Source organism: Trachemys scripta, chromosome 8, assembly GCF_013100865.1.
Source record: "Trachemys scripta elegans isolate TJP31775 chromosome 8, CAS_Tse_1.0, whole genome shotgun sequence".
NCBI classification, from domain to species: Eukaryota; Metazoa; Chordata; order Testudines; family Emydidae; genus Trachemys; species Trachemys scripta.
This window is the reverse complement of record NC_048305.1, coordinates 96,066,944-96,093,529: the sequence shown is the minus strand read 5'-3', so window position 1 is coordinate 96,093,529 and position 26,586 is coordinate 96,066,944. Positions and strand designations below refer to the sequence as shown.

Genomic DNA, 26,586 nt, shown 5'->3' with positions numbered 1-26,586 from the left:
GCTACAAGTTATGAACTTCTCAGAGTCTATCAAAAAAGACGGTTACTCACCGTTGTAACTGTTGTTCTTCGAGATGTGTTGCTCATATCCATTCCATTAGGTGTGCGCGCGCCGCGTGCACGATCGTCGGAAGATTTTTACCCTAGCAACACCGGCGGGTCGGCTGTGGAGCCCCCTAGAGTGGCGCCTTCATGGCGCTGAATATATACCCCAGCCGACCCGGCGCCCCCTCAGTTCCTTCTTGCCGGCTACTCCGACAGTGGGGACGGGGGGCGGGTTTGGAATGGATATGAGCAACACATCTCGAAGAACAACAGTTACAACGGTGAGTAACCGTCTTTTCTTCTTCGAGTGCTTGCTCATATCCATTCCATTAGGTGACTCCCAAGCCCAACTTAGGTGGTGGGGTCGGAGTGAGACATTGCTGTGTGCAAAACCGCTGATCCGAATGCAGCATCGTCCCTGGACTGCTGCACTAGTGCATAGTGAGCTGTAAACGTGTGGACTGATGACCAAACCGCCGCTCTACAAATGTCCTGGATCGGAACTTGCGCCAGGAAAGCAGTCGAGGAAGCTTGGGCCCTCGTGGAGTGAGCGGTGAGGTGCGGTGCTGAGACACCTGCCAGGTCATAGCAAGTCCGGATGCAAGACGTAATCCAGGAGGATAGGCGTTGTGAGGAGACCGGTGAGCCTTTCATTCGGTCGGCCACTGCAACGAAGAGTTGCGTCGTCTTTCTAAAGTGCTTTGTGCGGTCAATATAGAAGGCCAGGGCCCTGCGTACGTCCAGGGAATGCAAACGTTGATCCTGGCGAGTGGCATGTGGTTTGGGATAAAAGACCGGGAGAAATATGTCCTGGTTGATATGAAAAGGAGAAACCACCTTAGGGAGAAAGGCCGGATGTGGACGAAGCTGCACTTTATCCTTATGAAAAACTGTGTAAGGGGGCTCAGATGTAAGCGCCCTGAGTTCAGAAACGCGCCTTGCTGAGGTGATGGCTACGAGGAAGGCTGTCTTCCAGGATAGGTACAGAAGTGAACAGGTGGCCAGTGGCTCGAATGGAGGACCTGTGAGCTTGGAGAGAACCAGGTTGAGGTCCCACGTCGGGACTGGCTGACGTTGTTGAGGGTACGTCCGGTCTAAGCCCTTGAGGAATCTAACGACCATCGGGTTAGAGAATACCGAGGACGCGAGTTCCCCTGGGTGAAAGGCCGATATAGCGGCCAGGTGAACTCTAATTGAAGATATCGCCAACCCCTGTTGTTTTAGGGAGAGGAGATAGTCCAAAATGAGAGGAATGGGTGCCTGCAACGGGGATGTGGCTCGTTGTTCGCACCAACAGGAGAACCGTTTCCACTTGGCCAGGTACGTGGTCCGTGTTGAGGGCTTCCTACTGCTCAGCAGAATCTGTTGGACAGAGTGCGAGCACTGCTGCTCTGCCTGGGTGAACCATGGAGCAGCCACGCTGTGAGGTGGAGTGATTGCAGGTCGGGGTGACGCAACCGGCCGTGGTCCTGAGAGATGAGATCCGGACACAACGGAAGCGGGATCGGTGTCTGAACCGAGAGCTCCAACAGTGTGGTGTACCAATGTTGTCTCGGCCACGCAGGAGCGATCAGAATTACCTGTGCCTGGTCTCTGCGCAGTTTGAGCAGTACCTTGTGGACCAGAGGGAACGGAGGGAAGGCATAAAACAGGTGGTCTTTCCAGGGAAGTAGAAAGGCATCCGAGAGGGAGCCCGGAGCTCGACCTTGTAGGGAGCAGAACACGTGGCACTTCCTGTTGTCTCGAGATGCAAACAGGTCTATCTGGGGAAACCCCCACCTCTGGAAGATGGAATGTATAATGTCCGGACGGATAGACCACTCGTGCGTTTGGAAGGACCTGCTGAGTCGGTCCGCTAGAGTGTTCTGGACTCCAGGGAGGAACGATGCCGTGAGATGGATTGAGTGGGCGATGCAGAAGTCCCACAGGCGAATGGCCTCTTGGCATAGAATTGACGAACGTGCTCCTCCTTGCTTGTTGATGTAGAACATGGCCGTGGTGTTGTCGATGAGAACTAACACACAGCGGCCACGTAGGAGATTGAGGAATGCCTGGCACGCCAGGCGTACCGCCATCAGTTCCCGAACATTGATGTGTAGGGCTAACTGGGATGCAGTCCACAGGCCCTGGGTATGGTGTTCGTTGAGATGGGCGCCCCAACCCAGAGATGACGCGTCTGTGACCAGGTGCAGAGAGGGTTGTGGGGCGTGAAATGGCATCCCCTCGCAGACCACATTGTGATCCAGCCACCAGGTGAGGGAGGCCAGGACCGAGTTCGGGACCGTGACCACCATGTTCAGGCTGTCCCGATGTGGACGGTATATTGATGACACCCAGGTTTGAAGCGGGCGAAGTCGAAGTCTGGCATGCCTGGTTACGTACGTGCAGGAAGCCATGTGACCCAGCAGGGTAAGGCACGACCTCACCGTGGTAGTTGGGAAGGCCTTGAGCCCTTGAACGAGGTTCTTGATGGTGCCAAAGCGGTTGTCTGGCAGGATGGCTTGTGCACGTCTGGAGTCTAGAACTGCGCCGATGAATTCTATTCTCTGGGTAGGTTCTAGAGTGGATTTGTCCTTGTTGAGTAGGATGCCCAACTCGTTGAATGTGTGCACTATTCTGTGGACGTGAGCTTGAACTTGCTCTTTGGTGCGACCGCGTACCAGCCAGTCGTCTAGGTACGGGAACACCTGTATCCCTTGCCGACGAAGGTACGCTGCCACGACAGCCATACATTTCGTGAACACTCTTGGGGCCGAGGATAGGCCGAAGGGAAGGACTGCAAATTGGTAGTGCACCGTGTTTACCACGAATCGCAGGAAGCGTCTGTGAGGTGGGTAAATTGAGATGTGAAAGTATGCGTCTTTCATGTCGAGGGCGGCGAACCAGTCTCCAGGATCGAGGGAAGGGATAATGGCCCCCAAAGAGACCATGCGGAACTTCAACTTTACTACGAATTTGTTGAGTCCGCGCAAGTCCAAGATGGGCCGCAGACCTCCTTTGGACTTGGGGATCAGGAAGTAACGGGAATAAAATCCCCTGCCCCTTAACTCTATCGGAACCTCCTCTATGGCCCCCATGGCCAGGAGCGTAGAAACCTCCTGTATAAGAAGTTGCTCGTGAGAAGGGTCCCTGAAGAGGGACGGGGAAGGGGGGTGGGAGGGGGGGATAGAAGAAAACTGGATAGAGTATCCCCTCTCCACCGTGCGGAGGACCCAATGGTCCGAAGTTATAAGGGACCAAGCACGGTGGAAGTGGGAGAGACGATCCCGAAAGGAGGGGGCTGGATCCTGGGGGATGACTGGGGCGCCGTCCTCGACCGCACCTTCAAAAGTTCTGTCTAGGACCTGAAGGTGGTCTTGGTGGCCCTTGGTTCTGACCGGGTTGAGGGCCAGCCCATCTTCTCCTACCACCTCGCCCTCGCCTTCTGGCAGGGTCCTGTCTCTGACGAGGTGGAGGGGGGTAAAAACGTTGAGGCTGGGGCCTAAATGGTCTGCGCTGGGGACCCGCAACATGCATCCCCAAGGAGCGCATGATTGTCCTGGAGTCTTTGAGGCTCTGCAATCGAGAGTCCGTCTTCTCCGAGAACAACCCCTGTCCTTCAAAGGGCAAATCCTGTAGGGTCTGCTGTAATTCAGGGGGCAAACCCGAAACTTGGAGCCAGGAGGTCCTGCGCATAGCGATACCTGCGGCCAGGGTTCTTGCGGCCGAGTCCGCTATGTCCAGGGAGGCCTGTAAGGAGGTCCGAGCCACCTTCTTACCCTCCTCAACCATGGCTCCAAACTCTTCCCTGGACTCTTGGGGAATCAACTCCTTAAACTTCCCCATAGAGTTCCAGGAGTTGAAATTGTAGCGGCTCAGTAGCGCCTGTTGATTCGCCGCTCTAAGTTGTAGCCCTCCGGCTGAGTAAACCTTACGGCCAAACAGATCAAGCCGCTTAGCCTCTTTTGATTTTGGCGCTGCAGCCTGCTGGCCGTGGCGCTCTCGTGCATTCACTGATTCCACCACCAGTGAACACGGTTGGGGGTGGGTGTACAAGTACCCATAGTCCTTAGATGGGACAAAGTATTTCCTTTCCACCCCTCTCGCTGTGGGTGGAATGGAGGCAGGAGTTTGCCATATCGTATCCGCATTCGTTTGGATCGTGCGGATCAAGGGTAACGCCACCCTCGATGGGGCATCCGATCCAAGGATATTCACGATCGGGTCGTGCACCTCCACTATCTCCTCCGCCTGCAGGTCCATATTACGGGCCATCCTACGCAGGAGATCCTGGTGAGCCCGAAGATCTATCGGAGGGGGACCCGTGCATGAAGTGCCTGCCACTGCCTCGTCCGGAGAGGAGGAGGAGGAGGATGCCTCCGGTGGTACTGGATCCAAGGGGGGGTCCCGGTCCCCCTGCTCTTGGGTCGGAGCGTCACCTGCACTTGGGTCCATGGTGTCGGGTGGTGTAGACACAGAAGCCTCCACGCCTCCAGGCGGAGGCCGAGAGATGGTGGATTCTGGGGCCCTTCTGACCGAGTGACCCGAGCGAGAGGTCGATGGTAATGAAGCCCCTTGCTCCTGGTGGTACGCCCACGGGGTCCAAAACGACCAGTGAGATGGTCCATGAGAGTGGTCCTCTGCCCTCTCCTGCCAATGGCCCAAGTCTCATTCCTCGGCCTGCCCCTGAGGGGGGTATGCCGATCTCGACAGGTCCTCCGAGGAGCGAGACACCGATCTTGACGGCCATGGCGGTGCCGCGAAAGATGAAACGATCCCCGTGGTCTGCGGTGCCGCACGGTGCCGGTCCGGAGATGATCTATCTCTGTGCGGTGCCGGCGATCGGTGCCGGGACCGCGACCGGTGCCGATGACCTCGTCGGTGCCGGGAGTCAGATCTGGACCTCGACGAGGACCTAGAGTATGCTCGGTGCCGGGAGCGGCCCCTCGACGTCGAGCGTCGACCGTAGCGGTGCCGAGAACTACGTCTCGACGTTGACCGGTGCCGACGATCATATCGGTGCCGAGACGTAGAGCGGTGCCGCGAAGAAGATCTTGGCCGCGAGTACGACCGGTGCCGAGACGATATTCGGTGCCGGGACTGCGAGCGGCGTGGGGACCTGCTTCGGGACCTGGATCGGCGCCGAGGTTCCAGCCCTTGTGATGGAGGGCGCATCAAGGCAGGGTTCCCTCTTGACTGTACCGGGCGAGTCAACGGTGCAGTCGGTGCCGGTGGTTGAGGCGGTGCGGGCTCCGTGAGAGCTATTAAGTCTCTCGCCGCCGCGAAGGTCTCTGGAGTCGACGGGAGACACTGTATCACCGCCGGCCTCGGTGGAGACGCTATTTGCACCGGACTCGACGGCCTCGGCGCCGGAGTCGACGGTGCTGGAGGCGCTTGCTTCCGTTGCTCCACCGGCGGACGCGGCTCTACCCCCGGCACTGGGGGAGCCGGCGTCTTCGGCACGGATGTCCCCGTCTTATGGGCTTTTTTATGCCCTGGGGATAATGACCGGCGCCGAGGCACTTGCTGCGCTTGCGGTGCCGAGGTCCGGTGCCGGGGAGGCTTGTCTGACGCCACTCGCGTGGTCATCATAGCCGGTGCCGCCGGGGCACTGCGCACCGAGGTGCTAGGTGCCGGAGTCTGGCCCGTAGAAGGAGTGTCCGGGCTGAGTGCCGCCTCCATTAGGAGTTGCCTGAGCCGAAAGTCCCGCTCCTTCTTGGTTTGAAGGCCTTACAGATCTTGCATTTATCTGTTTGGTGGGACTCTCCCAGGCACTTCAAACAGGAGTCGTGCGGGTCGCTCGTGGGCATAGGCTTAGCGCAGGAGGCGCACTGCTTGAAGCCGGGAGCGTTGGGCATGAGCCCGGGCCCGCGGCCGGGGGAGAAAGGGGGAGACGACCCCCTTAACCCCCTGAACTACAATAACAACTATAACAACTTTTTAACTATAAACACTAGAACTACAACTATAACTATAACTTCGAATGACTAAGTAAGCTAGGGAGAGTGGAGGACAGCTATGCCGCGCTCCACAGTTCCAACGACCGTCAGGGGCGGTAAGAAGGAACTGAGGGAGCGCCGGGTCGGCTGGGGTATATATTCAGCGCCATGAAGGCGCCACTCTAGGGGGCTCCACAGCCGACCCGCCGGTGTTGCTAGGGTAAAAATCTTCCGACGATCGTGCACGCGGCGCGCGCACACCTAATGGAATGGATATGAGCAAGCACTCGAAGAAGAACCACATTTCCCAAAAGCCCATCCAAAATGCAAGGTGCAATAGGTGTGCAGGGTGGAAGGTTGGCAGAGCAAAACTACAGTTCATTTTAAACCTCTGTATTTTGTTATCAAATATTAGTAAGATTTTGTTGCACTTGACTAAAATTGTTAAGAATGACACAGCAGTTCTTAACTTACTTTCCAAAGGTGCAGGGACAACCCCCCCCCACCAAAAAACACAACAGAAACCCCCACACACTTCTACCTTGAGGTATTCATCCATCTGATCTATAAGGCTAGTAAAGAATTCATAAGCATCTTGTTGCTCTCGAACATAAAGTTCCTTATTCCACATCTTGAAGATCTATAAAGACCAAAAAGATAACCAGTTTTATAGCCACCACTGTAAAAAGTAAAATGTACATGTTCATGGCTTCTACCTACCTTAAAAAGGATATTTATTAGTTTAAGACCAGACAGATGTTTAATTACTAGTAAGAATCATAAATATTGACATGTTTCACCATGTCTGAATCCAAGTCCCACATATTAACTAACTAGGAAAATTATATAGGCTGAACAAAATGGAAATACCTTCCAAAAGTTCTCGGGTACATAATACTGCAATTTGCTTTCCATCAAATGGCCAAAGAGAGACTGAATTTGATAGAATACACTGTCATCTGGATTGTCCATATCATCGTCGATTGAAAGCAATGCCTTGGGGGGAGAAAATAACCATCTGTAACATGACTTATTTGCAAAAATATCACATAAGAATTTAAATTAATAATTCTGTTACTACTGCGTGTTTAAACAAGGCACAAGTGTTCCTAGAAGACAAAACTGAGTTTGTGAATAAAAACTTGCATTTTAGATAAAACTTGCAGCGCTAAACAATAGATTCATTTAAAAAATTCCTTTTTAAAAACTAATTTTGATATTATAACCTATCATTTCTCTTAAGAATTTCCATGTCCTGAGCCATGCAGCATATTTCAACACTCCAAGTTTTTATACGCAATAGGAATGTATTTTGGGACTTGAATGAATTTACGGTAGAACTAATTAAATATTTGTAAAATAATTTGACTAATTTTGCAGTGTTTGACAAATATTTGACTAAAAACCCTTTTCTTTACTCAGCACTGATTTGTAGTAAAATCAAAGTATGGGTTGGTAGAAAGCATTTGTCAGAAATTATAAGTTAAGTTTACCTCAGGGAGACCTGGCTGCATGTATAGCTGCTGGAAGACTGCGTTCATGTAACAAGTAGCACCACCGTTCTTCAGCCCCACAAATCCTGAAGTGGATCGACTATCCACAGGTGGAAGATACTTATGGGAAAATTGACATTTCTCTATATCAGTCGATTATAGAAAGTATGGACTCCAATAGCTTGTAAATCACCTTATTATTATTATTATATAGGCAGTTATAAAAAGGTATGCTGGCTGTCAAACAACGTTTTTATACATTTCACTGAGATCTGGGCCAAATTTGTGAGAGCTATGCACACGGATTGTTGTATTTGGCTGTACAGCCAAGATTGAATATAAGATACCTAAGAACAGTCTACAAAGTTGTGCATCTTTTAAATCAAACCAGTCAGCGCTTTTTAGGCAATACTTTTATTTATCAAGATGACAATTGCCTAATAGACTCAAACGTGTGCTTGCTCTTGGAAAGATCAATAGGTATGCATTAATTCAGATCTGATTATCATCACTTTAAAATGAAGACCCTGGAACATTGTGGTTGGAACAGGTAAGTGGCTAAAAACAGTATTTCAAATCACCCGGAATAATTTAAATTGCATCAAGGCATCTTACTTACATCAAACTCCTTGGTAAGTGCAGGGTCAGGCTGATGGTGCATAGAAAGTAGCTCTTTTGTAATAAGCTGAAGATTGGAAGGTGAGCTATCAGCCAACATCACTAGCACTTCATAAGCTGCTAATCGGCTATCTACTGTACTGCACCTAAAAAGAAAACCATAAGCGGGATCTATTTAGTAGGTAGTTATACTCCATAATTTTAAATTCTGGCAAATCTTGTTAGTCAGATTGTGTAACCCACTTATAATTGCCAAAGGAAAACAAAATCAAAAGATGTTTAGAGACCCCTCAATAGTGTGATTCACAACTTGCTGTGAGAATTTTATTCCCTGGACCTGTACCAGTGAATGCTACTCATTTTGTGGGAAGAGATACATTTGTGCTGAAGGTCAAAAAAAGACACCGCGAGACACCAACGGCGCATGCGCGTCCCATCTGGGCACTGCTACCGAAGATCTCCGATCAATGGCACCGGGATGCACCGACACCTGAAGTGGAGCACCCACAGGGACATCTTCCCATAGTGATGAATATTCTTCAGGCTAGAGGATTCCCCACCACCTCTAGGCCAAGATACCATGCCCACTGGGTACAGCTCTCTGCTGCATGTGAAGTTTGACAGGCAAATCCTTTGGGATTTAGAGATTAGTGGGAGTTTAAATGCACACCGGAATTGGCAAGTTTTGGTACAGTCCTTTATCAAATGCACAAGTAGCTGATTATTAAAGTACTCAGATATAGCTGGAAAGTTGACCCACTGTACTAACCCCCATAGCTTACAGTTCCAGCCTGCAATCTAGCTAGGAAAGAACTCGTACAGTGTGAACAAAAATGCAAATTATTTTCTTTACTTTGGGTGAAAGTCCTGCTGACTGATGGCAGCACTGCCAGCTGGAGAATTGCTATTCAGGATAATCCTAGATGCTCGGAAGAGGAAATCATCTAATAATGGTTTAATCAAAGATGAACCTGTAAGAAAGCAAATCCACATTTAATATTAAATATCTGCCGTATTGCTACAAAGACAGTCAAATCTTGTCCATATCAAGAAAGCCTCCTGTTTAGAATGTCACCATGCTAGCCATTCAGCAGCAGCAGGAACTATCCTATTTTCTTCATTACTGATTTTTCAAATCAGACACTAGTAACTATCAAAGGAAAATATACTCAGAATTCCTAGATGCTGCAGCGGTGGTGAATCATAGAACATCAGGGTTGGAAGGGACCTCAGGAGGTCATCTAGTCCAACCCCCTGCTCAAAGCAGGACCAATTCCCAACTAAATCATCCCAGCCAGGGCTTTGTCAAGCTGGGCCTTAAAAACCTCCAAAGAAGGAGACTTCACCACCTCCCTAGGTAACGCATTCCAGTGCTTCACCACCCTCCTAGTGAAATAGTGTTTCCTAATATCCAACCTGGACCTCCCCCACTGCAACTTGAGGCCATTGCTCCTTGTTCTGTCATCTGCCACTACTGAGAACAGCCGAGCTCCATCCTCTTTGGAACCCCCCTTCAGGGTAGTTGAAAGCAGCTATCAAATCCCCCCCTCATTCTTCTCTTCTGGAGACTAAACAATCCCAGTTCCCTCAGCCTCTCCTCATAAGTCATGTGCTCCAGACCCCTAATCATTTTTGTTGCCCTCCGTCGGACTCTTTCCAATTTTTCCACATCCTTCTTGTAGTGTGGGGCCCAAAACTGGACACAGTATTCCAGATGAAGCAGCAACAAAAACTATATGCAGCCACAATATTGTTATTCTCCTGTAAATTCCCTCCACACAGAGGGAGAGAAAAATGGCAGAGAAAAATGTCTTTAAATAATCCACTACAAAACCCAAACCAAATCCAAACAACCTGCAATGAAGAACATGGTTACTAACCCAGGTAAGTTACTTCTCCCGGTACAAAATAGCTTCATAAAGCTATGTCTGCACTTACGGTGGTGTGTAAAATACAAACACTGTATGCCCAGCTAGCATGGATATAAACAGCAGTGTAGAAGGGAAAGCATAGCTTTGGTGAGTAGAGTGCCCTAAACATTCGAACCCCAAGGGTATACATACACGTGCTCTCTACCAAGGGTATACATACACGTGCTCTCTACCAAGGGTATACATACACGTGCTCTCTACATGCCAAAGCAGTGACTAAAACATCCACACCGCTCTTTTTGCGGCATAGCGTCCTGCTGCAGAGCCTTTCCCCACCACAGGGAAAGGCTCCAGCAGTGGAGAGAGGCTTTGACTGTTCCCCGCTGCCAGAGCCTTTCACTGAGGCATGAAGCTACACACTGTAGGGACAAGTGTGGGTGGAGATTGCCTTTCACTGCTGTGTGTAGCTACATGTGTAGAGCCTGTACTCTACATGCCATTGTAAGCATAGATTTGCCAAAGACACTATCTACTTCTTTATTAAACAAAACCAGACATCTTCAAGTGATAAAGAGATCAAACTCAAATTGGTTTATATACTTTGGTACACAAAAGGATACTTACCGAGCATTTCCTTTTCGGCCCCACACAGCGAAAGAAGAGTCTTAATGAGCCTCAAGTGTCCTGCTAATAAAATGTTGTCAGCTTCACTGGTCTCACACTCAGCTGTGCGGTTGGGTTCAAAGTTATCCAGCCAAGTGATCTCATCTTCTAACATGGCAGCTGGGCTGACCTTTAACTGCTCCATTTCAGAAGCTACGGAATAAACAGAGAAAATTGACATTACAGACATAAAGAACTTAAACACTGACAGACAATCTCTTTCCAAAAATTTCACAGCTTTGATCAACAACAACGGATATGGCACATTAAATGCCTGCTGTTGACATGAAATGTAGTTATGCAGCTAATTAAAAAGCTCATGAAACCGCAGCTCACCATCAACTTACTGATGTTCATTGTAAATTGGTCAAAAGAAATGTAGCGCATGAAAGGGAGGGGAAATGTACATATCTGTACAACTACAGGTATTACATAACCACATGTAAAAAAAGGTGAAATAAGAAGTCTAAGTCTTTAAGGTGAGCATTTTTAAATGTGCATGCCTAAAGTTAAACATGTAAATTCATAGTTAGGCACCTAAACTGAAGTTCCACAGGTGCTCAGTACCTCTGAAAACCAGGCCACACAGGGAGGCAGCCAAGTCAAAAGCCAAGTGTCACTACATGACAAGATGGGGGAGGGATATTAGGGGCAATAGGCAAGAAGTAATTCTGCAGAAAGGGAGAGAATCTTAAATTGAAAAACAAACATTAAAATCTACAAACAAAAATAGAGTATTAAGCCAGGGTAGAGGCAATATGAGTTGAGAAGGGTGAACCATTTTCTAAAAAGCACAAATATAAAAGCTTGTGTTGCCCCCATTCCCTGACTTCTCAGTGTCTTGTCTACTTAGACTGTAAGCTCTCATGGGCATGGACTTGTCTTACATGTCTAAGTGCCTAGAACACTTCTGGTTGTTATATAAATGTCATATTAGAGTTCTCATTCCAACCTGGAACACATACTTACAAGTGAGATCATCCAGTAACTGGCATCTCAGGTCAAAATACTCTGTACACTGGGATAAGAGCCTAAAACAAAGATGAGTAATTACAAATGGGAAGAGGGTTTTTAAGTAAGTCTAAACCTTAGAGCATTTGCTTAAACATGTACAATTCATCCACCCAATCATACCACTGTTATAGATCTACATATTTTATACCTCCACATGCACACCACTGTAACTTCTAAGCCGATTTCTTCATAGCAGCCACTTTTTGAATTTTGGACTGACAATTCAATTCCCCCCCACCCACACCTCCCCCACCTCCCAAAACTACATATTAGATGATCACGTACAGTTGATAGAAAGAGGATAAGATGCTTCAGGTTCTTAAGTTATTCTTTTTCTACCATGGTGGACATAGAATTTGTATTTCAAAATTAATGTTGAATTCAATTTCCCAACTAAAAAGCATTCTTCAGAAAATCAATGGAATGGATATCTTCAGTCTAATTAAAATGCAATGGGCAGGGATGGAATGTGTGAGGTCAGTGTCACAACGGATGGGTCCAGACTTAACATTCAAAGAATCAAACATCTTTGTTTAGCATTCAGTCTGGACTCTCCTGAATAACATTTCTTGCCATTGAACCTTGGATGGCTGGAAGCACATAGTGCACCTCCATGCACCTGGGGCAGCATCCAGGGTCTGAAGGTTACACCCAAAATACAAATGAATTGGACTCTAATGTTCACGGTCTACTGTATACTGGAAACTTTAAAAAGTGACTGGTGCAGTATTAGTTGACTGCTAAAGTTACACCTTCTTCAAAACTTCAAAGATTTTGAAAATCCTTAAGGCAAAAAGCCTTTTTCTAAAACTCGTGAATTTTCCTCTCTGAATAAGCATGCATGTAACTTGCCTCTGGTTGATTCCTCTCATGATGCTGGTTGGTGACCAAAGAGGCAGCTGGGCAGTGAGAATGACACTTAAGAGAAACTGGTTTGGTTTTTGTACATCTGGGTGAGTTGATGTGTCTGTCTGACTAAGGGTATATAATTGGTCACAGGCAACGCGACGAATCTGAAACAAAAGCATTGTAAGTACTCTATATTTCATGTTCCCCAAGGTACACTTACTTTGATTAGAAATCTATAACAGAAATACAAGTTAGAATCGGAAAGCCATAATAGACTGTGGGACCCACCGAGTGTGGCTTTTTGTCCCCCTGTGGTGGCAACACCATGTCAAGTCGTCTATAAATTTGCTACTGCCTCTGAGCTAATGGCCCTGGTCTGTCAGCTTAAGCAGCAGAGACTTGTGCTTTTAGATCCATAAGTTTGTTTCAACCCTTGCAGAGGATCCTTTCAGGGGAGTCATTACAAAGCATACCATCCCATATGTAATTCTTTCACATCTCAAGTTAAGCAGCACTGGATATGAATCAATAATAGAATGAGAGATGTCTAAAGAGCCAGCGAGTGCTGTAGAAGCAATGTTGGCAATTTGATAGATGGCATTCTCCCCCCGCCTCCCAGTCAGAACTGAGCCAATGATCTAATACAGCATGTGAAGATAGACGAGATGCTTTCTTTTGGCTAAGATGTTAAAGCAAGATCCTAAACACTTGTTGTCTTTAAGCCCTGTGGCACTATTCACAGATAAGGACGCTGGTCAAATTCCAACTGGAGTAACTTGACCTACTAAACTCCCCATAGAGTTTAATTGTTCTGTTAAAGAATAATAGAATACCATTTATTTAAATATTTTTGGATGTCTTCTACATTTTCAAATATATGATTTCAATTTACAACACAGAATGTAAAGTGTACATTGCTCACTTTCTATTTATTACAAATATTTGAACTGAAAAAAAAAAAAACAAAATAGTATTTTTCAATTCACCTCATACAAGTACTGTTGTGCAATCTCTTTATCACAAAAGTTGAACTTACAAATGTAGAATTATGTACAAAAATAACTGCATTCATAAATAAAACAATGTAAAACTTTAAAGCCTACAAGTCCACTCAGTCCTACTTCTTGTTCAGCCAATCGCTCAGACAAACAAGTTTGTTTATATTTGCAGGAGATAATGCTGCCCGCTTCTTTTTTACAATGTTACCTGAAAGTGAGAACAGGCATTCGCATAGCACTGTTTTAGCTGGCATCGCAAGATATTTATGGGCCAGATGCGGTAAAGATTCATATGTCACTTCATGCCTCACCCACCATTCCAGAGGACATGCTTCCATGCTGATGACGGGTTCTGCTCGATAATGATCCAAAGCAGTGTGGACTGACACACGTTCATTTTCATCATCTGAGTCAGATGCCACTAGCAGAAGATTGATTTTCTTTTTTGGTGGTTCGGGTTCTGGAGTTTCCGCATCGGACTGTTGCTGTTTTAAGACTTCTGAAAACATGCTCCACTCCTTGTTCCTCTCAGATTTTGGAAGGCACTTCAGATCCTTAAACTTTGGGTCGAGTGCTGTAGCTACTTTTAGAAATCTCACATTGGTACCTTCTTTGCGTTTTGTCAAATCTGCAGTGAAAGTGTTCTTAAAATGAACATGTGCTGGGTCATCATCCGAGACTGCCATAACATGAAATATATGGCAGAATGTGGGTAAAACAGAGTAGGAGACATACAATTCTCCCCCAAAGAGTTCAGTCACAAATTTAATTAATGCATTATTTTTTTAACGAGCGTCATCGGCATGGAAGTATGTCCTCTGGAATGGTGGCCAAAGTGTGATGGGAGACACGAATGTTTAGTATCCCTGGCACGTAAATACCCAGCAATGCTAGCTACAAAAGTGTCATGCAAATGCCCGTTCTCATTTTCAGGGGATATTGTAAATAAGAAGTGGGTAACATTATCTCTCTTAAATGTAAGCAAACTTGTTTGTCTTAGCCATTGGCTGAACAAGAAGTAGGATTGAGTGGACTTGTAGGCTCTAAAGTTTTACATTGTTTTGTTTTTGAGTGCAGTTATGTAACCAAAAAATTGAAAATCAAACATTTGAAAATGTAGAAAAACATCCAAAATATCTAATAAATTTCAACTGGTATTCTATTGTTTAACAGTGTGATCAAAACTGCGATTAATTTTTTTAATCGCAATTTATTTTTTTGAGTTAATCACATGTGAGTTAATTGCAAGTAATCGACAGTCCTAGTATCAATACAACATTAAGATTGCAAAGTCAAGCATCTAAATGCCAAGAAACCCCAAATGTTTATAGTTGCTCCTGCAGTGTTCACTTGCCCATGGTGGACATGCTATATATTTTGCAACGTATTAATAAAAAGTAACAAGAAGTGTAAACAGACAAACTACCAATCATAAAATATACAGCATGTGCTATGTCACCAAATTAGTGACTCTCAGAATATCCAAACTTTTGAGGGCTTGCTCTCAATCACACAGAAAAACTAATGCTAGGAGGCTTTTGCACTTAGCTGTATGTTTCAGAGGTTTGGGTGAGCACCTAAGAATTCATATGCTTCTCCAAACCTCTTTGAATCACAGAATACCAGGGTTGGAAGGGACCTCAGGAGGTCATCTAGTCCTTCGGCTGGAAAGATAAAAGGAACAGCCCTTTGTAAGATTCTCAGTCCTGACTGGGAGAGTGATAGCGTTAGCCTTCAGACCTCCCCAAAACTGGGTTATTCAAACTAGTCAGCATAGTCTTACTTTCAACTAACATTGGTGTGACACAGTGTCAGTAGACTTAGCCCAAGCACTTGGTAAACATCCCCACGTGGGGAAAATTAGGGAGATAACTGGTTAATTACTGAACAATTAGCCAATTAACAAGGTGGCTCAGCTCATCAGCTGAGGACATCTAGAAGAGAGACAAGAAGAGTAGCGGGAAGGAAGAGCTAGAGAAGCCCAAGTTCTCAGGGAGGTGAGATCTCTCCCCATCTCACCCTGTGCCTAGGGAAAACGTAAGAACTTTGAGCTGTTGGGAACTTGTTCAGTTTTATTCACACAGTAAATAAAGCACTTGGTTTTGAACTTTCCACAAATCCCCTGTGAAGATTGTTTGCAGAGAAGAATCCAGGGTAAGGGAACACTGCCCTGTGACAACTAGTCATAGATGAAGCAAACAAATCAAGATTATACTCACAGTATGACATAATACTATAAAAAAAAGTATAATTTTTAACTGAGACAGGGATTAATACTGCAATCAGTGATGTCTGATTGAGTAATATACAGAACATATTAATCAGATACCAAAAGTGCTGAAATGAATATTTTTATCTGAGCCCAGTAATGTAAACAAGATGTTATATTTCAGTGGGACCCTCAGTGAATGACTTAGAAATCTTAATTACAGCCACTCACGTCAGGACTTGGTGATCCAAGTAGAATGTCAATGATGAAGTCAGCAACACAAGGCAAGCTGTAGAAAGATCCTAAAAATGAAACAATCCCAGTCAGTGTTTTTTTGCCAACGAAACTTGTTAAAAATATAAACTGATAAATAATTAATTAATGAAGTATCACTAGAACAAAAATGCATCTCCCCAATACCAAGGATGAGAGATATGTGGGTATGGAAAAATCTTCTTACACCTTGATTTCTCCCCTTCCATAGATTGTGGATTTTTAATATAAATATGACAATTCCCCTTTTCTCCCCAGTAAAGGTTTCAGACTCTCTGTATGTGAAGGCACAAGTGCTAGTGAAGTGATTTACTAGCCCTGTGGTTGAATTTATAGCTAGACAAACAGTAACATCAGCAGAAGCGATTACTTCAAAGCAAAGCTGTAACCATTTTGATGCTAACATTAAGTAAACTTGCCCAAAACACACAGTTCATTAAAGCCATGATTCAGCAAGGTACCTGAGCACATAAGCAATTCCACTAATACAAGTATCTTGCTGAATCAAAGCCTAGGAAACATAACCCCTGCACCCCTGTAAACTATGTTTCTTGCACTGCTGCAGTTTATTTCAGAAATGAATCCTGCGGGAGATTTCAGTGTAAAAAACGTTAACCTGCAATAAAAAATTAACAAAGAAAATAATAATAGCCAATAAGTAATGCAGCACGTCTACACCAGCAAAACACTTGTGGTAATTGATTAATAAAGTATACGATCCCAAACATTTCAGTTTCATTTGCTCTCATCATAGATGCCCCTCAAAGAAATACTGAAAGAATATTGTTTATCATCCCCAAAGCACTAGTTCTATAGTGAAGTTACATAATGTAATTAAGTTGTATTTGCAAATTGAGATGCTTCAATAAGAGCAAAATTCAGTAAGGAGGAAAGCACAAAATGTATAAATTCATCTTCAAAACCTGACTCCCCGCTAATTACATTATACTGAAATTAAATTATACTGAATTAATAAGAGTCTACTTCATACCCAACTGCTGACTGCGTAACTGTAGGCACGTAACAAGTAGAGACAAGGCCTCTCCAGCAATCAGAGCATCTTTGGTGGATACAGACTGCTGTCTCACACAGATTCCGGCGTGGAGTGCTGTTGGCTCTCCTTCACTTCCTGAGCTACAATTGCTTCCTGCATTAGATTAGAAACGACAAATGTAATAATCAGTTGTGGTTTTTAAAGCTTTTCTGATGAACGTTTCTCTTCTAAAAAGTACTTTAAAAAAGTACTTGTAAGAATACAGCAAGTACAGTAGATTTAAGTAGCAATTTAGAAGGAGTTCATCTTCTAAGAACTCCAGAAGTCTTACTCTCAACTTACTCCAGTTGTGTATTTTGTTTAGACTAAATGATGCAGTCTCAACTATGAGTGACATACCTGAGCTGCTAAGTCTGTTTCGAATCCCAGCAGGAAATAAAGTGTTACTTTCTTTTATCGGTTGACTGCTCCCCACTAGGTCAAGTCGTCCTGCAGCAGCAGCCCAAGAAAGTCGCATGAAGCAAGCCACCGTAGACGTGAAATCATTTATCTCCATTGTCTGAAGGAACAGGAAAAAGTGGTTACTTTTGCCACACCCAATAGTCTCCTTTACCACGAGGAAAGGAGGAACCACAAGGTCTTTCCATTCAGTTTTGGTCCTTGCTCGTTATCGGTGCCATGACACAAGGACGTTTTGCTTATATGAAACAGTGGTTAATATGGCTTATTGAAAGCCAGCCAGCACTGTCTTTGAAACAGAAAGAAGAGTCACTACAGAAAGACTCCCCTCCTTCCATCTGGAGCTAAACATGCTAACTGAAATGCATCCTAGAATACTCAAGGAGCTAATAGAGGAGGTATCTGAGCCTCTAGCTATTATCTTTGGAAAGTCATGGGAGACGGGAGAGATTCCAGAAGACTGGAAAAGGGCAAATATAGTGCCCATCTATAAAAAGGGAAATAAAAACAACCCAGGTAACTAGTTAGTTTAACTTCTGTGCCAGGGAAGATAATGGAGCAAGTAATTAAGGAAATCATCTGCAAACACTTGGAAGGTGGTAAGGTGATAGGGAACAGCCAGCATGGATTTGTGAAGAACAAATCATGTCAAACCAATCTGATAGCTTTCTTTGATAGGATAACGAGCCTTGTGGATAAGGGTGAAGCGGTGGATGTGGTATACCTAGACTTTAGTAAGGCATTTGATACGGTCTCGCATGATATTCTTATCGATAAACTAGGCAAATACAAATTAGATGGGGCTACTATAAGGTGGGTGCATAACTGGCTCGATAACCGTACTCAGAGAGTTGTTATTAATGGTTCCCAATCCTGCTGGAAAGGCGTAACGAGTGGGGTTCCGCAGGGGTCTGTTTTGGGACCGGCTCTGTTCAATATCTTCATCAACGACTTAGATATTGGCATAGAAAGTACGCTTATTAAGTTTGCGGATGATACCAAACTGGGAGGGATTGCAACTACTTTGGAGGACAGGGTCATAATTCAAAATGATCTGGACAAATTGGAGAAATGGGCTGAGGTAAACAGGATGAAGTTTAACAAAGACAAATGCAAAGTGCTCCACTTAGGAAGGAAAAATCAATTTCACACATACAGAATGGGAAAAGACTGTCTAGGAAGGAGTACGGCAGAAAGGGATCTAGGGGTTATAGTGGACCACAAGCTAAATATGAGTCAACGGTGTGATGCTGTTGCAAAAAAAGCAAACATGATTCTGGGATGCATTAACAGGTGTGTTGTGAGCAAGACACGAGAAGTCATTCTTCCGCTCTACTCTGCTCTGGTTAGGCCTCAGCTGGAGTATTGTGTCCAGTTCTGGGCGCCGCATTTTAAAAAAGATGTGGAGAAATTGGAAAGGGTCCAAAGAAGAGCAACAAGAATGATTAAAGGTCTTGAGAACATGACCTATGAAGGAAGGCTGAAAGAACTGGGTTTGTTTAGTTTGGAAAAGAGAAGACTGAGAGGGGACATGATAGCAGTTTTCAGGTATCTAATAGGGTGTCATAAGGAGGAGGGAGAGAACTTGTTCACCTTAGCCTCTAAGGATAGAACCAGAAACAATGGGTTTAAACTGCAGCAAGGGAGGTCTAGGTTGGACATTAGGAAAAAGTTCCTAACTGTCAGGGTGGTTAAACACTGGAACAAATTGCCTAGGGAGGTTGTGGAATCTCCGTCTCTGGAGATATTTAAGAGTAGGTTAGATAAATGTCTATCAGGGATGGTCTAGACAGTATTTGGTCCTGCCATGCGGGCAGGGGACTGGACTCGATGACCTCTCGAGGTCCCTTCCAGTCCTATAATCTATGAATCTATGAATCTATAAAACTGCATCCTGGTAGGAAAGCACCAACTGGATCTTAAATTGAGGTCCTATACATGTTGGCACATTGTGCTAGCTATAGATCACAGCCCATGCAATTTCTTTCAATCTGACAATAGGAAAATGGGTCAAGTTATTCCTTTTATAGCAGTGTGTTTTAGTACGTGGCCTCTCCCAACAGATTAATCACTAGGAAATTCTGAATCTTTCAGAGACACGTTGTAGTTAAAAATAAAAGTCAGGGTGAGATTTGGGGGAGGGGGGAAAGGACCTGGATTGTCTCCTAAGCTTTGAGATGAGACCTGTGCATGGAGAACCAGTTTCCCAGCACTACTTATGTTAAACTCCAGAAACTAAGAGCAAGTTTCACCTTTCACTCTACAGCACACTGCTATATCTTCAAGACTCTACAGCACACTGCTATATCTTCAAACCTTCACGTACTTGTATTGCAACCCGTGCTGCAGGTATGATCTCTTCAACCCTAATGGAGGACCTGTCAGAAACTGACAGCTGTCGGTAGGATGACTTCTCAGGTGTCCCACAAATGGACATCTGCCTGCTAGCCTGCCGGCTCACATTACGGAATGGGCGTGAGGACAGCGCTTCTACCCCATCTTTGAGGATATCTTCATCTAGTAAGGAAGGAAGTGTTTGGCCAACAAGTAAGAACCTAAACACACAAAGAAAAGAGTCAGGTTTATTTTTGAATATTGGGTGATCAGAGCCTTAGTATAGAACTCGAATCACTGTTACATATCGAAATAACAGGCCAACTGCTAAAAAAAATGCAAGTAGCATTACTAGTGGCCTTATATACAAGGAAAGGCAATCTCATACCTTGCAAGTTGCAGACAGATGGAATAGACTCCCTGTCTTGTTTCATAGTCCACTTCTGATGGGATGGAGTCTCTCTGCATCACATTCACCACCAAACTTAAAAATAAGAGAGACTATTTTATAAGATGGTGTAAAAAAGGAGACTGTTGGTAACGAGTTTCGGGTATTTCCCCCCACCACCCTCTCAGCGACTTAGTGCTGACAGAAGTACCTGACTGATACCTCTTGAGACCGAGATCCCTATTTTCCCCCCATTACAAAGGGCTTTGAGAGCTATAGGGGAAAACTACTGTAAGAGCAAAGTAGTATCACTTGATAAGTACAGCACAGGCAGCAGCTCTGCAAGTTTTTCCAAAGTGCCCACTGTGCCTCCACTCTCACCAGGAGGGACCAATTTTATGGATAAGAATGGAAAGATCAATTGCACTGACCAATTCTTGGTCCATTTTAACACTGCTAAAAATGCCAACTAATGTCAGCTGGGGAGGTTGTGTAATACGCACATCTGTATTCTTGAATTGAAGTGAGACCACTTATTTAGCACCCTAATACTGACTACAGCAATAGAAAAAAGAATGTGAATGAATTAGCTTTGATTCAGACTTTAAAGCTATGTACATTATACACTACACACTAGATACAGAGGGGCTGTTCAGACATTACTAGTGAAAGTAAGTAAATCTACAGGTAGTTCCTTATTCACAGGACCCAAACCATTTTAGTTTTCATACCGCTAGATGATAAAAACTGAACACCTATGCAAGTATGCTATACTATAAGCAGCGTGTTAGAGCCTATTACAGAAACTATACAGTTATCACGGATAAGAAAGTTAGTGTTATGGAAAAAAATAAATGTCTAAGGCCTAACCTCAAGCCTCCTGCTCTCAGAAAGTTTTCACAGAAAGATTTGGCACAATTTCTTGCCATTTCATCATCTGCCGTTGGCATCAGCTTGGAGCTCAGTACCTGAAATGCATGCAAGTGTAAGTGTTTCGTAACTAGTATACACAAAAACTATAGCACCTCTGAAGTGGCATCCAATATCCTAGGCAGTCTCACCCTAAGACTGAGCATTTCCCGCTCTCAGTAATTCAAAGATACAGCCTTGCAACAATCTGACCCATAAAGAGCCAAACAATATTTTAAAACATTGCCTTCTGTTTTTATTCTCTGACAAGTGACTGACAATCATAAATGGCTCACATAGTAAGAAGGGAAGAGTCTGGACTCGCATGTGAACTACTTCTTCAGACTTAAGAGGAGCTCTGGAGGTTACAATTCTAACCCAGTTAAGATGTTGTTATTTCCATGGAATAACAACTATTGAATAAGAGCTCCGAGGGATGAGGTTTTGATTTTACATTTCTACTTTTATTTTGAGGTGTGAAAAAAATTAAGAGGATCCAAGAAATTTTATGGCTTTTAGGAATGTCATCTTTATTATACTGCTCCTCTCATTTGCAAGAAGGTACCCTTCTCAGCAGCGAGTGTCAAAGTGCAATGATGGTCAGAAAAGTGACCAGAATGGACCCGTGTTTAATAGCTTTAGCAGACTAACAAATATGAGGGATTAAAAATAATTCTGGCTTGTTAAGAGAAAATATTTTCCATTATACTTGACTGAACTTCAGGAACAAATCCGCTAATATAATCCATGTAATTATCGGACCTAAGGAATATTTAGTTAAATTTGCTTCCTCATTAGCCTCACTGCTGGGAAATAAGTATTTTCTTACTTATTTGCTCTGAAGTGAAAAAATCATTTTGGGATACTAGTCCCACTGCAAAACAGAATCCTCTCACCAGGAGGGCATCTGTACCGTGACACTGCAGACTGCTCTCTCAATTTGGGAGTTGCAAACAGGTTTTGGGGGGGTTACGACCACTCTACCTTTCTTCATGGCTCATTGGAAGAGGAGGAGCCTGAAACTTTTTATTAGAACATGGGATGTGCTATGCAAAAGGTGGAGAACTGCAGTACTGGTAACAGATATATGAAGGTAAATGGCTATTACAAAAACTCCTACAGAAGGCTTTGCAGACACCAGGGATGAGAGATGAGCATATGCCTCTGTCCGTTGCATCCGGGAAGGGTTTGGAGTGAGGGGGATTCTTATGCCCCAAATATACTAGGAAATTAACCTGCTGCTGACAACAGTGGCTGGCAATGGGACCCCAAACCTGTACATGTTAATCTAGATGGGTCTGTAATGGAATTGTAGAGTCATCTATGATAGCATTTGACTCATTGTTCTGAACATGTGGAAAGAAAGATAAGATATACAAAGGATGTGGATTAATTAGGCCGCAAGTTTAACTTAACTGCTCTGGGAATTATCCAACAATAGTTCATACTGTGCAGGTCATGATTCATCCCTAGTCATCTGAATTTGGTGGAGGGCTGCTGTCAGGACCCCACCCCTCCAGCTGGTCCCCAGCCTGTTCCTGGGAACTCACTGCCCTCCCGTTGTACAAAGGTGAAGGGGCTGGAGAAAGGAGGCAGTCTTCTCACTGTATCAGACATTAGGATTCCCATCCCATCCCTCAACTTTAGGGGATGCTTTCCCCTTAGTCCACTTCCAATCCCAGTTTATCAGGGAACTGGACTTGTGTGGAACAAGTACATGCACTGGACATTAGCCACAAAGAGCTAACAGCAGTTCGCTTAGCTGCCTTCCCCTTTACTTCCACCTGGGTTCCCAGATTAACAATTTCTTACCTAAATCTGCTAAAATATATCCACTCCCTTGTTGGAGAGGCCTACCCCATTGCCCTGAATAACTCCCATACCAAGTAAGATTTTTTTGGGATGATTAACGTCCTTCCCTGTTCCAGATGTTCACACATCTTCTGGTCTTGTCAGCCCACAAAGGCCTGGCAACTCCCCACCAAACTTTCCTCACTGAAGCATTTCAGACCAGTTAACGGTCATCCCCAGGAAGAGGTCCTGGGTCTGCCCTACATCTCAGTGTCCTGATTAAATCAACCATAGAGCTGCACATTTTTTCCCCTCAGCGTAACTATTTGCAAATTTGACACACATTCACCAAATAGTTTCAGTCAAAAAGTGATGACATTGGTGGTGTCTCCCTTCACGTTTTAGCTCAGTGGTTAGGGCTTTCTCCTGGGACGCAGGAGACTGGGTTCACTGGAGCAGGGATTTGACGTTGGGTCATTTTCACTCCCACTTTGTGTAAATAGAGAGACAAGGTGATGGAGGTTATTTTTTTTATTGGACCAACTTCTCACCCACCTTGTCTCTAATATCCTGGGACCAACACAGCTACAACAACACTGCATCCAACATTTGTATAAATAGTCATTGGAACAGAGACACAAACAGCTTCAACCGGAGAGACTGAGAAAGTGAGTGTAATGTATTCAGCCCTTTTCCTGCAGTTGAACTTGTATCCATTAGAGTAATATCCTTGTCTATTTGGAGATTCAGAAGTACAGTACACCACACTAATTGCATCTCCTAAAAAGGCCCCTCTGGGGCCCTATAGTGGGCCTCAGCATATTTCTTCTTAAAAAGCAGTTAATGTTTTGCTTTGTCAGCCCCCTTCACATCTTCAGTGACATCTGACGGTGGCTCATTTTAAAGGAGAGCTTATTTTGTAATCCAAACAATCCAAATTACATTTGGCTTGATTTTCAGAGATGTTGAGCACCCCTGGCTCCCATTCATTTTTAATAGAGATGCATGCGTTTAGAACCTCTGCAGATCCAGGCAAAGATTTAAACCAATAGCTAAGGTCTTCTATGATGGCAGAGAGAAACATACAGATAAATTACAAAATTGTCTGTCCTGCTTACTAACACATTTAAAAGCCATCTTACAATTACAATGATGAGAGGGGCCTGGGTTCGTAATGAAACCTTAAGGAGAAGCTTCATATTTCATGCTCCAAATCACTTGTTTTGTGAAACAGATTAATCATAGTTCAGCTGATGATATTTCTAGCAGTTGACAATATTTTTTGCAGGACTTCACAAACTGTATCCATTGCTTTAATTGCAATGTTAGAAAACTGAGGAGCATGTTGACAAAAGGGTTTCTTACCTCTAAATTGTAGAGCACTCTAAAGGTGGACATGCCAGGAGCAAAAGATCTAAAGAGACTTTCCAATATCGAACTAGCACTGGGCTGGTGTTGATGCTTTGAAGACAAGGATGGTGATTTTGAAGACTGAGAACTTGATTCTGACAGCAGTGTTTTCTAAGAGGAATAAGCACAGATCTAAAACTGCACTTTTAGAATATCACTTAAGGAGAAGTAAGCCTTGGAACTGCATCTTGTATAGTCCCAGTAACAACTCCCCTCCACCCTCCCAGCCACCTAGAAACAAAGCATTAAAAACCTTGAGACAATATTATTCTGCCTTCTCACTAAAAAGTTTTACATAACTTGAAAACTTCACAAATGAACACCCAACACAGTATTACAAAAACCCAATGTTAAATGCCTCTTTTCAGCCCTACAGAGACAAGAATTTAATATGGGTTTAAATCCATACCTTTCTTCCTAGGGAATCTAGCTGATCAAGTGCTTCCTGAATAGCTGGGTCAGTAGGAATCAACAGCAGAAGCTTCCGTACACGTAAAGTTATCCTGGAAAGTTCAAAGCAATTATTCCACCCAAGATAGGATTCACTCAGCTTCATATTGGACAAGAGTCCACATACATTGGTAACAATTTTTAATTATGTCGTTATTTGGACTTTCAGTCACAGTATTTCTCCAATGTTTAATAACTATTTAGCTTGTTTACCTTGGCTCCTCTAGGTTAGCAAGCTGGTAAAGCATGTCAAAAACATTACACACGAGAGCCATCACTACTCCAGGGAGGGATTTCTCCTGAGGATTAAACAGACACAATTACAAAGGTTTTTTTTCCCCCTTTAAGCTATTTTGTGGGATTCTCTGTTGAAGCAAATGACTCAGATGTCTCAAGCTACTGTTTAGCCCAAGACAATTTGAATTCCAATAACGCCCCCTGTATGTATCTCTTATATCTGCATGTCACTGTGCAGCGTTACATCTACATCAGACAAAAGATGCTCTCTAGGCCAACTATTAATTGTGAATTAGAAAGCAATGGCAGAATGGTACAGTTAGCTTGACCCACTCCCAAATTTTTAATTTAACACACTTGAGCTTCACTGATTTAAAAAAAAAAAAAAATCTCACTTCTTATTACAATTAATTGCCCACAAATCACCAGATGATCTTAAAGTCAAATGCAAATCTTAATTTTTTAAAATTAAAGTTTAACAGAAGACACTGCAGAGGTGATCAATACATAGCAAACAGTGTACAATCAGCTGTTTATCGCTGAATGTAGCTTTTAAATCCATTTCATTTGAGTTGGATTACAAAAGGTGATGCTTTTTTAATTACTTGTTTGAAATCAAAGTCACCATTAAAAAAAAAGTTTTGCTACAGTCTCAGTGGTTTTTCTTTTTTAAAATGTGTGTATTTAATGCTCAGAATTAATAGTTACTTAAGTCCTGGTCTGAGAAAAGCATGATGCACCCACATAGTATATAGCCACTGCAAAAGCTTTTCCATATAGCTCTGCCAAAGGATTTCACAGACTGAAAATGCCCCAATTATTTCATTCACTGGGTCTGTCAAAACATAAGCCACCCTGACCTGTAGTCCTGTAATACCTCCTGTATTCCAATCCTAAATCACCTGAGATGAGTCTTGCATTGGGTGTTGAATTTGTAATACAAACAAATGCAAACCAAACTCACTCATTTTTAATTCTGATATTTAGCAGAATTTGAAACCAAATCTGGAAGTGAAGGACTACAGCATTATCTTACACTGCCACTTAACCCCAATTGTGACGTGCTTATGAAAGGGTGCACTGTAAAAGAAGATTTCAGACTACTATACTGTACCTGTTCCATCACATAAGATGAACTAAAGACACCACTACTGTTGCTGGAGCTGGTTGAGGAATCGACAGAGCTCCCCGAGGGGGTTCCACTTCCTGATGTTTTTACTGTAAGTACATGTTCTTCAGAGAAACCCAGTTGGTGGAGTAGCTTCTGATCTTTATTTACCGTTAGCTGCAACAAAGTATTTAACGCTTAGTTCTGGTGAAAGGAAAGATTCAAACTTACAAGATAAAAGGTAACTAATTCACATACCAGACTTTCATTTGCAAATATCTGTATATTATCCACAGGAGAATTCAGCAGCTTTGCTATTTTCCACCTGACGCTTCCTACAGTTTCATTGCTATGAGCCTGTAAAATAAGATGAGATCGTTTGAAGGAAGCTGTTAAAAAAAAAAAAAATCAGGCCCTACTGTTTAAAGTGTTCTGTTAACATTAAGGGTTTTTCAGCTCCTCTATGAATATTAATAAAGGTCTTTTCAGCCAGGGAGACTAACTATACAGGGGAAGAGTGAAAGAGACTATACCAAGTGCTGCAAGAAAATATTTT

General features: G+C 44.0%; 1 protein-coding gene across 2 annotated transcripts in view; it reads right to left on the bottom strand.

Annotated features, from left to right (window-relative positions):
- Positions 1-26,586, bottom strand: part of USP24 (ubiquitin specific peptidase 24) — a 119,951-nt gene that overhangs the window by 42,614 nt on the left and 50,751 nt on the right. For both annotated transcript variants that reach the window (XR_004646883.1, XM_034779687.1), the window contains exons 26-44: positions 26,289-26,387; positions 26,037-26,207; positions 24,899-24,984; positions 24,645-24,738; positions 24,191-24,346; positions 20,996-21,093; positions 20,126-20,221; positions 19,730-19,958; positions 17,344-17,503; positions 16,942-17,097; positions 15,909-15,979; positions 12,474-12,634; positions 11,577-11,638; positions 10,569-10,760; positions 8,927-9,044; positions 8,075-8,219; positions 7,456-7,575; positions 6,833-6,958; positions 6,504-6,602 (exon numbers count right to left, since the gene is read on the bottom strand). Coding sequence is in view for 1 of the 2 variants with exons in the window: in XM_034779687.1 (XP_034635578.1) it covers positions 6,504-6,602; positions 6,833-6,958; positions 7,456-7,575; positions 8,075-8,219; positions 8,927-9,044; positions 10,569-10,760; positions 11,577-11,638; positions 12,474-12,634; positions 15,909-15,979; positions 16,942-17,097; positions 17,344-17,503; positions 19,730-19,958; positions 20,126-20,221; positions 20,996-21,093; positions 24,191-24,346; positions 24,645-24,738; positions 24,899-24,984; positions 26,037-26,207; positions 26,289-26,387 (2,439 nt within the window). In the remaining variant the exon portion in view is untranslated. The remainder of the gene's footprint in view (positions 1-6,503; positions 6,603-6,832; positions 6,959-7,455; positions 7,576-8,074; positions 8,220-8,926; positions 9,045-10,568; positions 10,761-11,576; positions 11,639-12,473; positions 12,635-15,908; positions 15,980-16,941; positions 17,098-17,343; positions 17,504-19,729; positions 19,959-20,125; positions 20,222-20,995; positions 21,094-24,190; positions 24,347-24,644; positions 24,739-24,898; positions 24,985-26,036; positions 26,208-26,288; positions 26,388-26,586) is intronic.